Source organism: Manacus candei, unplaced genomic scaffold (genome assembly GCF_025592945.1).
Source record: "Manacus candei isolate 608988 ecotype Guabito, Panama unplaced genomic scaffold, ASM2559294v1 h1tg000049l, whole genome shotgun sequence".
Taxonomy (NCBI): Eukaryota; Metazoa; Chordata; class Aves; order Passeriformes; family Pipridae; genus Manacus; species Manacus candei.
The window spans coordinates 6,302,863-6,316,160 of NW_026138097.1; the positions used below are offsets into that span (position 1 = coordinate 6,302,863).

Sequence of the window (13,298 nt, forward strand, 5' to 3'; positions counted from 1 at the left end):
AAAAATTAACAATTTTGATTGAAAGCAAAAAATTTACTATAGTGTAGGCTTGTTCTTAGCTTAATAAAGCTCAGAGCTGAAGAATTTTGTATCAGCTCATAACCAATTGTTAATAAAATGCAGCAATTCTGCATAGAAAATTACTTGAGTGCATTACCAGAGGACTTGGAGAGAAACTGGCAAAGTAACCAATGACATTTATGAAGTCTTGGTACAGCTGACTCTTTATCCTTTGTTTGGAACTGGCTTGATTCTTGAACCCTGGAAGCACTAAAACAGAACATTAGAAATTTTCAAGAAACATCACATTTCAGCCTAATTTCATACAACATCCATAATGGCAGATTGGTTTCTCTTAGCTTTCTGCTTAAGACTCCAAGACTGTGTTCCTAGGTGGAAAATATTTTTACATAGATACCACTATGGTATTATTTTTGAGTGAGGACTGGTACAAATATAGTAATAAATACACTATTCCCATAGGCAATTGATTCATGACATCTATCAAGCCAAGAGTGAGTAAATGCCTTTGAAAGACACAACAACCTTTCTTGAATTTCTAATGATGATTTAGGGGCTCTGGTCTGCAGGTAGAAGACTGAACATCTGTCTGTTTTACTGCAACCACCATGATCTGCACTGCAGTGGTTATACTCTTAAGAGACACCAACTGATAAAATTTGTAGGGGTCAGAAAACAATAGACCTGCCAGCAAGAGAAAAAAAGTTGTTATACTTACCAGAACACTGATAGAGTTTCTAAATCGGAGCTGCAGAGCATAAATTGAAATCCAGTTCAGAATCTGCACTAGCCTTTTTCACTTTCAGATATTTAGAATACCAGCAGTACCAGCCGAGGACAGTAACATGAGGCTGCTTGGCAATTTGCAAAAGCCCAAAGTAGTCAGGCAATCTAGAAATATCTAAAGTGACTAGACAATAATTAAATACTGCCAAGTGTAAAAGGTCCAACACTAGGAAACTTGTGTTGTTACTATTCCACTTTATAAATGGGTAGAGCAGTCAACATAATCAGTCCTACAGCCTGACTACAAAAGTACCAACCCACTGCTTGAGAGAAATAAAAAAAAACAACTTTCCTCCAGGAGTTATATTAATCAAAATTCGACCTTACCTACAATTTTACCATACTATAAGTCATGCCATTGTTCTGCTGGCTTCCTGTCAGAATTATCCTAGCAAATGTTTAGTGGCAAACTATAACCCATCATATCATTCAGAAAAAAAGAAATGTTGCAAATTATCTGTCAGAACTGAATATTGCAAATGAAATAAATCTGTTTTACCATAATCATATATTTTCACATCTGCTACATTTTTTTACAACTCCTGCAGTTTTTTTAGTGCACTAGGGATTTCTTGAGTGTATAACATACAGCTTTATGATTTAGTGCAAATATCAGTGAGGATTTCTGTGTTCATCACATCTACAATGCTATAACTTCATCAACTCAGTTCATTCTTAAATCAAGTTACATGGCGATCCTGAATTACAACAGGAATATTACTGCATACCATCATAAGTTGCTGCAATCTAGTTTGTTTAATAGTAAACTTCAATAATATTCTAGTCCCTGTGCACCAGAATTGGCCAGGAGATGATTTTTTCTGAAGCCTTTCATAGAACTACTGGCAGCAAAGTAGCATGTAAGAACAGAATGCTACAGATAACCTCCTGTGTTATCTCAGTTGCTAAGCTATTGCTTGAGTCAGTTAACAATTCAAAGGCCAGTATAAATATTTATATTTTATTAACATTGGCCAAGCCCTAAGACAAAGGAAGCACCTTAAAACAGAGGACCTAAAGGTGCAAATAATTTGAAACAGAAGCTACACATTTCTGGTTTAGAAAGCCTGTGCACATAACTTAAACTCTTAATTATTCATTGTCATGACCCAGAAAATTTTAAGAAGCAGTGAAATGTTAATCCTCAAAAAATTATTTAGTAATTTCATTCATCAGGAATGGTGTTACAAGTTTTTTGTGTGTCTTATGTCACAAGCAGTTTAACCTGTAATGTATGAGTTCAAAAAGTTTCACCTTGTAGTTTAATGACCAGAAGATAAGAGAACAAAACCTTCAGAACTCTGGCTCTGAGGCAGCATAAAAAGGACAACAAAATGGAAAAGAACAACAACCCAAGACCTTCAAAAATATTACAAGCTTCAGAGCACAAAAGAAGAACCTTTGTTAGCACTTCATTTAGTATATAATGGTATAAAAAAGTATTAAATGGAAGATCTGCCACTACTTTCAAAAAGTAGGACCTGTTTGTGCCTGATAGGGAGAGTGCAGTTTGTTGTCCAGAGTATATGCAACCCTACATACACCCAATTAAGGATGCAGACATTTAACTTCAGAGTCATTTCCATGGATTAACTGAACTGACAAACAGCTGATCTAGAAATGGAACCAGCTTTCTCTACACTCTGTAGTGCCCACTCAGTTTGGCTAAATGTACAGTATGCAGCAAAAGGCAAACTGTCCAAAGGAGAGAGGTCCAAACATGTCCAAGGAAATATATAAATCCATAAGATCTCAAAGAAATTTAAGTAATCACCATTTTACTTCCAAGTGTCAAAACATAAATTCCAATAAAATAGTTTCAGCTCTGCCTTTGCACATCATGGCAGAAGGGGCTGATTGTCCACTACTATTTTACCAAAATATTTACTATTTTTTCTCTTCTCTCTCCCCTCACCTACATTTTTTATAACAGCATCAATTACTTTTACATTCTTACTGATCTACACAACTCATTGTTTGATTTTTTCAAATATCAATCCTTTAAATAATGGTCAACCTACAGATTTTTATTACTACTGCTCTTCTAAGACAGAGGTTAAGCAGTGAGAAAGAAACATCATCTGGTTGCCCTCAAGAAAAATAAGTCAAACTAAATGAGCAAAGCATATCCTGACCCGTTTCCCCTATCGCAGGCTCCTAATACAACATCTGTTCCTCCTGTCTCTCTTAGATGTTTTCAAATTCTTTTGAGCAGGTTCCTCTTACTGCTCATAGTTAGGCAATACATAGAACAGAAAAGAGCATTCTAGATGTCTGCTGCAAATTTTGCCTCCACTTAAGTCGAATCATCTTCACTGCAATCAGGATTTTGTACGCCATGTTAGCAGAAAAAAAGATCAAGCCATGTAGAGAATACATAAGATACCAATTTCAAATGTTTTGCAGTTCATACAAATCTTGCCAGTGGACATTTGACAAAATATTATATTTTTCTTTATTAGATTAGCATTCTTCAGTTGAAGAAAAAAAGACAAACGTGAATCTTAAAAAAAAAATCTGCATAATAAATATGATAGTTATTTCATTTTACTTAATATTTTAAAGAATGAGTCTTGTACACATAAATTTTTAGATCAAATACTACGCATACTAACAGCATGGAATATAGAAAATTTTCAGATTTTCTCTCTATAAACCAAATATATACATGAAATTAAAAGCAGCTGGTGTTAGCTTTGTTATATTACATCCATTCAACACTCAGCCTACCTAAACTTAAAAGCTTGAATGCAATATTTCTTCCGCAACCAAGCCAAAGATAAGATCAAAAGACATTTAAAAAAAATGTACTTGAATATTTGCATGGTTCCAGGAGTGCTACTATTATTATTTTTATTTTAAAATTCAGTGAAGCTCCTGTAGTATTTTGTTGCTTGGTTTTTCCTGTGCTAAAGAACACAAAGGCTGGTTACTGCCTGAGCCCCCATGATTTCAATGCCAACCCCACCCCAGTTAGTTGCAGAGGTGTTCAGGAGTAGGGCAAATAGCTACTAGTAACAAGCTGATCACTGTACACTGGTTGGCCTGTCATTCCCCTCCCACCTCCAAACCTGCTGCCCATGTTCCTGAGAGAAGCCCAACAGAAAAAAACAAAGCAAAAAATAAAACAAAACAAAGCACAACAACTCCCCACACACACCTGGACCATTGTTCAGAAAAAACAATCCATGCTAGGCTTGAACTAGAGGACACCTCTTGCCCTGGTTGAAAACTGAAGTGTTTTACAGCCAGAAGAGGTATCACATGTGCAATGCTGAAAATAGTTGCCACACCATGTTTTTGTTTTGTTACCATGACAGCAATTACCAATATTTTGAAGAGAATGACTGCTCGCTGACACAACACTAGGACAATGGGAAGGTGTGTTTTCTTCACCAGTCCAGGAAGTCTCATTGTGTGCCAAAATGCAATTATTTCCTATGATGTTTAGGCAAAGTTATTCTTCATCAAAAACAGAAGAGCAGCTAAAGCTGGTGAAATCTAATTCAGAAAGGACCAATGCAAAGATACAGAAGTTTCAGGACTTTCCCTCTTCAAACATTTGCTAAGAGGCAGAAATTTGGGATAAAAGAAGTATAAATATTTCTTGTATTTAAATCCTCTGTCAGCTAGAACATAGAAACACTTTGGCAAATAGGTGAGAAATGTCTGTTTTGGTTGCCTTTTATACTTTCACTAGTGTTAGAATCAAAACCTCTTACTACATTCAACAGCTTTGGTATGTACCAACTATATTTTGAAAACGGCATCAATATCAGGCTTTATAACAGTTTGTACGATTCTTCAAGTCTTCATAGCTCAGACCTATCTCCTCCTCCAGAGATATAAATGGGAAGTCCTCTGAATGGACAACCTCATCTGTCATCTCTTTCAAGAATTCCTGAGCAAGAAATGGGTTTACAGGTCTGTCTTCCTTTCCTATATCTCTCCTGCATTGTAAATGGTCATGGGACACAACATAGTTAAAGTGCAAGTCCTCAGCTGATAATACAGAGGATGCACAGAATTGAAAAAACAGGACTGCAGGCACATCAGAGCTTCGGCAAGGCTGTTAATTACTCACCTATAAGGACATGATATTTATCAGCACTGTGGTTTTTCCCTGTATGTTAAAGTTGTCTTTCATCTTCAAAAGAAGTAGAAGAGAAATTAGTAGACTGTTTTCTTAAACACATTGCAAAAAAACTTAGTCATTAGACCTACAGCTATGCTGACTACTCAACCTCTGTTTCAACAAGAATTACAGTGCTGTCATGAGAGTGCTCCATTGACACCCTACCATTTCCTAGCAACAATCAATGTTTTGTACATAAAAAAGTGAATGAAACACGGCCTATCAGTGTTTTCTTTCTCATTATGCTGCTAAACTTTCTCCCTCTTCCATATAAAAGCAAAAGAGTCTTGTTTGGGTATAATGTAGAAGTCCAGACTGTGCTCTGTAATATACTGAATTGACAAAGAACAAGCAAACCTAACATAAAACAAGGTGTTTCATCTTATCCAAGCTGACCCTTCTAAAAACAAAATTAGTGTTAGTTCATAATTCCACAACAGACTCACCAGTTTTTAATCCTGCAATGATGGACTGAGAGCGCCATAGGCAAATAGAGTGATGGGCTTTCTGCTTTTCACAGAGCTGCTTCTGAGGGGTCTTTCTTTGCAAAAATAGCATCCGTTCAAATCCTTCCTAAGCCAAAGTATTAAGCATAAATAATGTTTCGTCCAGTCTTCTGTTCCCACTAATAAATCTCTAGTGAGAATGGCAGCACACCTGCACTGTCACACATTACTCCTGCAAAGCAGCACCAATTGCACTCCAAGCACATAATGGCAGCCCAGAATAACCAGTTTATGGTACCATTGTAGGATATCCCAACATTTATGGTAACACTGTAGGATACACGAACATTCATGAGTAGAGATACCTGGACCATCACAGGCAGTCATGGAGATTGCATGGAGTTTGGTTTTGTGTATTTGTTTCCTTTATCCAGTATGTGGAAGAGCAACATCATTCTGCCCTATCTCCTTGCAGATTTCTGGTGAGGATAACAACTCCTCACCTGCAGTCATATGATGGGACAACAGCTGCTTAGAATTTGTTTCTTCCCTGCACTGTGAGCTGCGGTACAGAATACATAGTGGAGGTGGGCACAGTGAAGAACACTTTTAAATTCATGTAAAGATGTACTTTCTTTCTATAGTATATTATTTTTTCAGTATCCAAAGGACTTGTGATTTAAAAAAGAAAAAGACCCCAAAAAAGTCTGTTTTACTAGTTCAAAGACATACTGACACTTCTCTGTAGGAGGATATTTTCTGTGATTTATAGTAATTTTTGATCAGTCTAGGAAAAAATCATTCAACTGCATTGCCTCCTACTTCCAAACAACTGTGGTTCTTCTCCATCTCCTGCCCCCTGCCCCTTTTCTTCCAGTCACCACCGAAGTTAAAGAATCTTTCAAAACCTAATTAATATTTACAAACATCGAGTTACATACACACATGCCCTCCTGCAAGATGGGAACCAACATAAACCCAAATAATCTACTTCAACTGAGGTCCACAACATTCAACTGGGGGGCTAAACTCACTGGGAATAAATGTCATCCCTTTGGAAATGCCCTGGCTCTCACTGGTAGCATAATTAGTGAGGCAGGTGGGGTTTTTGTCCCCTCCCCTTAATTGGAAACAGATTAGCATTTATAGTAAAACAAAATTCAAGAAGGATGGTAGAAGGTTAGAAAAGAAAAACAAACCAGAAAAAACAGCATGTTTCCATCCCTGTGGCAGTAATGGTGTGTAGACTCCAAATCCTATGGTAGCCAGGTAGATAAAAAGCAGTAAAGCAACAAATAAAAAAAGGAGTGGCACGGTGAGGACCAACCATTCACTCTGGAATGTAGGGGTGGAGACATCAGGTTATTTCTGTTGGTCAGCTGTTCAGGTCTCGTCTGCATTAATCTCTCATCATAGCAATTCATCTGCCAGAAAGCAAAAGAACTACATGACTGTAAAAATACCTTGGTGCTTTTTTTTTTTTTTTTAAATAAAGAGCATGGGAGACACATTAGAAAGATTTACTATTATTTTTTTCCCTAGTATTTTCATGCAAATTCTGTCCCTATACTTGTGTATCTCAGACAGTGGAAGAAAGTTGTTTCATGCCGAATCCTTGCTTACAAAGATGTTTGAAATGTGTGCAATACAGTCTCAACATTCCCTTCACTGCCACTGAAGATGGTTTTGCTAAAACATGAGATTGACGAGATATCCAAAAAAGTAAAAAATTAATCACAGGTATTTGGACCATTCTTCATTTTCATTGATGTATTTCTATCCTGTGGAAGAACAGAAGTAAGGAGATGTCTCTTACCTGAAACACAGGTTTTGATACAGCAGTATTAGAGGAAAAAAATAAATTGCAGATCAGTCTTTAGTGTTTCCTTGAAATCTTTCAGTGCATTTAGAACAAATGCAATTTGTTTTCTCAATTTTTTATAGAAACTCCGGGTTGGTTTTACAAAACACCCTGGGAAATTCGACTCTATTTCAATGGCAGCAACAATATTCAAACTGATGGGAACTCACAAAGTGTGCTGACATATGGTGCCACCTAGCTAGATGATGTTACATATTACAGACTTATATGTGTTGCCATAGACACGCATTCCTCTTCCAAATGAGCTAAACAGGAAATACCTACCAGATAAACACCCTTTCTAGTGTATATGGAATTAAATAATGACATACGTTAAATAAACCCACAGAAGTAAAACTTTTCAAATTCTTGATGTTTAGCTAGGACCATAAGATTACAGGCCTTAACTGGTTATTTCCAAGCTTTTCAATGTATTTTAGTAAGAACTTACAGCCTGCATAGACAAGAGCAAATGAGACACGGCTTAGGATTTTTTTCCCCTTTCAAATAAGTAGGAAAAGGACTGGCAAGATTGCATCCTAAGGCTTTTTTTGAAATAAAATAGAATAATTTTGAAAATGCAGCAGCATTACCCTGGCACAAGCATAGGCACATACACAAACAATGAAGAGGAGAAAGAGATTCTTTTAGCTCGAGAATCAGGAAAAATGCACTATTACAAATATGTGACTGAAAGAAGTTACTTCAACCACTTAAAAAAAAAAAAAGCTGAAGTTTTAAAGTTTTACCAGAGGCTGCAAACTCAAGAGTCTAATCTTTCCATAAAATATATGAGAAAGAGATTTTTGGAAGAAAAACAAAAGCTTTTCTTGAGGCACTTAGTGAGCCCAGTCATGTGTACCAGTACATTCAGCAAACAGGTTACAAGTCAATGTCTGCCATTTGGGAGAAGACAGCATAGCAAAAACATTTATATTTGCCTCTGGGAAGAAGTTTTGCCCTAAAAGCATTTTTTTCCTGGGGAATACAGGCAGTAGGCCTATTGATAGGATTGTCCAGCACCTGTAGAACTGCAGTTGGAGTGCATAGTGCTGTAAATAACTGACATTGCTTAAGGGTCAGATAGGATGAATAAATAAGCAAACCTTCCTCAGGCACAAAGTGCTTTCTGGTATGGTAATGATACAAACAACATACAGCCTTTGATACAACTAACTCATGGAGCCCATAAAGGCTGTTTTACAGAGTTTCATAAAGCTTGAATGTATTCTGTATGAAACCCAAGATGAAAATATCAAATAAGATACTGCACGTTACTTCAGATTTCATTAGTAAACAATGAAGTTTAAACAAAACCCAAAACAAACCAGCACATTCCTCTAGAGGAGTATTTTGAACATTCTACTGTGGAATTTTATCCAAAAGCTCAGGCAGGCAATTCAACAGCAAGTGTTTCAATAAAGATTTCCTCACCAACTGCAACTATTACTTAGAGTATATTACAGGAATCAATTTATATTTACTGTATGAGAAATGAAACCTATTTGAGATCAAGACCATATTTGCTTTAAAGACATTTTTCAATTAAAATTATTTTAGGGAGCTACAGACCGAAACAAGGCTGTGTGTCCCTGCAAACACCTTCCAACAGTCAACACTGTCATAGTGCAGCAGATCATACATGTTATTTCCAAGAACCCCTGGTCATGATAAATCAGAATGTAAGAGCAGCAGAGCAGCCCAAACACATTGCCACACACGTTCCTAGCAACTACCAACAGAAAAACGTAGCTGTATGCTTTCTTCAGCATATCTACTTTGAATTAACAAATCTCCCTATTTAGACTTTATCAAAACTTTGCCATCAGTCATCTGACAGACTTCCTTGATGGTTCCTAAAAATTCACAAGTTTTTTTTTTGTTTATAGCTACATGTGGCATGATGAAATTTATCTTTGAAGAAGCATATAAATTCAGACCCAAAACTCCTACTATTTCAGACTTAGTAAAGGAAACAAATTTTCTCCTGGAAAGAACAAGATATTTGCAAACATCAAAACTGCTTTTCTATTTTTATTAATATTTACAAAATATGGTAAATTCATAACATTTGTCTGCTTGCACATAGTGATAGTACAAAATCCCTCAGTTTTGCTACTGGTGCATTATCCTAGTGTGTTATAAAAGTTTTATTTTGAAATTACTGAAAAGCACACCTTATTCGATATTTTTTCCATTCACTTAGATATACATGTCATATTAAAAAATACACGTATTGTATTTTCTTGGTGTTGCAAGACACAAGGGATCACAAAAACACCCATCTTTTTCAGATCCAGGGTAGAAGTCTTGTAGTGAGTATTTTACTGCAACTACAAAGTACCATTACTCTCAAATTAAGTATTCTCTAGAGTGATTAAAAAACAGATTTAAAAATATGGGGAAATGCTTAAAAACAACTTCTGCAGATTATTAGCATTAGGAGGTGGGAAACAATAATGATCCCAATTGCAGTAGTTCTTTGTTTCTCCTTGGATATGTTCAGATTAAGATCTCAACAGAACTAGTAGATTAAATATCATGGCCAGTCTGCGCAAGCGAAGATTTGGGAAGGGTCATTACCCTTCGAGCCTGCGCAGTGGATTTTTTAGGTGAGACACAGTGTGCGCTGAACTGAGCCCCCACCCTTTAATCCTGAGGTTCATCTGCCGGGGCCGAGTGAGCTCGGACAGTGGCAGCGAGGTCCTCAGGACGTAGGTTTGTTTAGAGTGACCTTCTCTTAGATGGATGTCCTTACAGGGCTGACGAGCTCCATCTGCCCGGAGGACTTCCCTGACCGGGAATCGAACTCGGGCCGCAGCAGTGAGAGTGCTGCATCCTAACCACTAGACCACCAGGGAACCCCAGATTAAATACATTAGAAATATTTAATGACTGTTGCCATGATTCTGGGAAAATTATCACTTTTTAGTTTCTATAAAATATGAATTTTTCTAGTACATTATTTGTTGTTTTTCAGTCAAGATTCACACACCAGTAGACAACAACCTCCCTTAATACACAAATTGAAAGCAGTTCTTGGTACATTGCTAACAACACAATGCACTAAGTATTTTTTTTTTTCTTATTTTTTTTCTTTTTTTTTTGTTTGCCTGTTTAATCCTGCATATACAATAATATTATACAGGAATCCTCATAGAAAAGAGGACAAAATTACGGTTTCTGTCATGGACAAAAACTTTATAAAAACATAATACAATTAAAATACAAAATATATATAGTACATGTCAGATTAGTTACTAGTGGCATTTGAGGTTTCTGGAGACTGAAGAAATTCATAGGGATCGTGAACCATGTCTTGCTGTTCTCCAACGCTCAGATGAGAGGGGCTTCCTGTAGAACATGGGGAAAAAAAAATCAAAACTTTTAGAAGTACAGAAACATAATGAAGAGATAGTTATGTATATAAACAGCATGGTTATTTCACATTCTCAGTTTATACTTTTAAATTGTATTTAAATAGGAGATTATGAAAAAGAAACCACAAGATTCTTAGTAATTTAGCTAATTGCTAATTTAGTAATTGGAAAAGTAGTCATATTACTCTGAGTTGAAAAATTATACAAAATGCAACTGAGTATCATCCAACCAACATCTCCTACCTTCTCAGAATGACACCAAATTGTTATGCAGTTTATCACCGAATTTTACAGTTAACAATGGAATGCTGTTATAGTAGTTGCTGCATGCAACTATGCTGAAGCAAAATAAACATTATATACTCCTTATATTTCTAAAGGCATTAAATGCAAGTCCTTATAGGGATTTGCCAGTCAGTATCGATTTACTTCACGATTGCTTCAATCACACCTACTCAAAAAATAAGTAACTACAATTAGTGCCCTGAATTCCAGAGGTCAAAAGTATGTCTTCTTAGTTGTTTTTGCCATACATATTTAAAAATTAAAACATGATCCTGCAGTCAGTACACTGTTCTATCAGTGTAGTTTCACACACAGAGTCATGTAAATTAAAATTTAAGTTTAAATGAATTTCTATTGGAACACAAGTACTGCAACTTCTGTGACACAGCTAACTTTACCAAGATGATGTTGATCTCTTTCAGAGGTATTGGAGAGGGAACTCAAATTGGATGAAGGTCGGGATCCCACTCTGTCAGCCTGAGCTTCATGAAGGTCCTGCAGCAGCTTAGTTGTTTCATCCAGATGTAAATGATTATCGTCATGGTCAAGCTCCTTCTTCACTTTTCCTAAGAGCCACCAGTTACCAACCAAAATCCATAATTAGCATATGTACATTGACTCATGAATTACCAAGTCTTATAAAAAAATTCTAAAATAAATTAACACAAGTGTTGTCTATTACACAAATGACCTCAATCTTGCATTTTCCTTAGCACTTCTAAAAAGCAACAGCTGCAGACCTGTGTGATATTGGAAGATGAAGGAAAGTGCCACAGGAAATGGCTGTATCTGAACTGACTGAACTGAACTGAAATGCCCACTATTTAAACAGCTGTAAGAGCTTAATTTGTCTTCCTTATCTTTTAAACTCCAGATATGAAATCATAGGATAATTTGCTTCGGAAAGGACCTTAAAGATCATCTAGTTCCAACCCTGCTGCCATGGGCAGGGACACCTTTTACTAAACCAGGCTGCTCAAAGCTCCATCCAACCCAGCCTTGAACACTTCCAAGAGATGGGGCATCCACAGCTTCTCTGGGCAACCTGTTCCAGTGCCTCACTACCTTCACTCTAAATAATGCATTTAGTTTGCAGCAAAGAAGTCAATAGAAAGATCACTTAAATATCTAACTTAAAATACAGTTAAAATAGGACATGTAATTTACAGAGGCAAAGAAATCTCCATCACAGAACAACAGTATCTTCTCCAGTTACCGTGATTTTATAATAAGCCAAAAAAACCTGAAATTGGAAAGAACTGGAAATATGTGCCAATATATGCTATTCTTTCATCTGAAGACCTAAAAATAATTCACTCAACTTAAAACAGGAAAATAAACTCTTTCCCTTTGTTTTCTTCGATGCAATTCTTGCTAACTTTTCAAGAATTATGATAAGAAGTAATGCCATAAACTCTCTCTGGAAGCCAACTAATCTAGAAGTATGATTATTTACTTCTAGTTCAAAGAAGAAAACATAAGCAGTTTTCTGTGGCACAAGAAATTCACAGTAAGATTGATATGTCTAAACATTATCTATAAAATGGATATTCATTTTTTACTGAACTAAATAAAATTAGAGTGTGACAGGATAATCAGAGCTTATAATTGCTTTTCAAAATGCATCTATGTCAGAAATCCTGCTGGAGGGCAGGAGGGTTCTTCAGAGGGACCTGGACTAGCTGGAGAGATGATCTGATTCCAAGATGAATCAGATGAGGTTTAACAAGGCCAAGTGCCGGGTCCTGCACTTTGGCCACAACAACCCCATGCAGGGTTACAGGCTGGGCACAGAGTGGCTGGAGAGCAGCCAGGCAGAGAAGGACCTGGGAGTTTAGATTGACAGGAAGCTGAACATGATAAATTGACAGGAAGCTGAACATGAGCCAGCAGTGTGCCCAGGTGGCCAAGAAGGCCAATGGCATCCTGGCCTGGATCAGGAACAGTGTGGCCAACAGGACCAGGGCAGTGATTCTTCCCCTGTACTCAGCGTTGGTGAGGCCACACCTTGAGTGCTGTGTCCAGTTCTGGGCCCCTCAGTTCAGGAAGGATATTGAGGTGCTGGAGCAGGTCCAGAGAAGAGCAACAAGGCTGGTGAAGGGACTCAAGCACAAGTCCTATGAGGAGAGGCTGAGGGAGCTGGGGTTGTTTAGCCTGGAGAAGAGGAGGCTCAGGGGAGACCTCATCACTCTCTACAACTCCCTGAAAGGAGGTTGTAGCCTGGTGGGGGTTGGTCTCTTCTCCCAGGCAACCAGCAGTAGGACAAGAGGGCATGGTCTAAAACTGTGCCGGGAAGGCTTAGGTTGGATATTAGGAAGAAATTTTTTCCAGGGAGAGTAATCAGACATTGGAATGGGCTGCCCAGGGAGGTGGTGGATTCACTG

At 37.2% G+C, this 13,298-nt stretch overlaps 1 protein-coding gene and 1 non-coding gene across 7 annotated transcripts in view; both read right to left on the bottom strand.

Annotated features, from left to right (window-relative positions):
* Window positions 1–5,713: 5,713 nt before the first annotated feature.
* Window positions 5,714–13,298, bottom strand: part of BRD9 (bromodomain containing 9) — a 28,687-nt gene continuing 21,102 nt past the window's right edge. For all 6 annotated transcript variants that reach the window (XM_051798897.1, XM_051798894.1, XM_051798896.1 and 3 more), the window contains 2 exons: window positions 11,313–11,480; window positions 5,714–10,603 (listed from right to left, as the gene is read on the bottom strand). In XM_051798897.1, the coding sequence (XP_051654857.1) occupies window positions 10,503–10,603; window positions 11,313–11,480 (269 nt within the window). In that variant the 3' untranslated portion in view covers window positions 5,714–10,502. The remainder of the gene's footprint in view (window positions 10,604–11,312; window positions 11,481–13,298) is intronic.
* On the bottom strand, window positions 10,039–10,110 carry TRNAE-CUC (transfer RNA glutamic acid (anticodon CUC)). Its single transcript has one exon. It is a non-coding gene; the product is annotated as a tRNA-Glu (tRNA).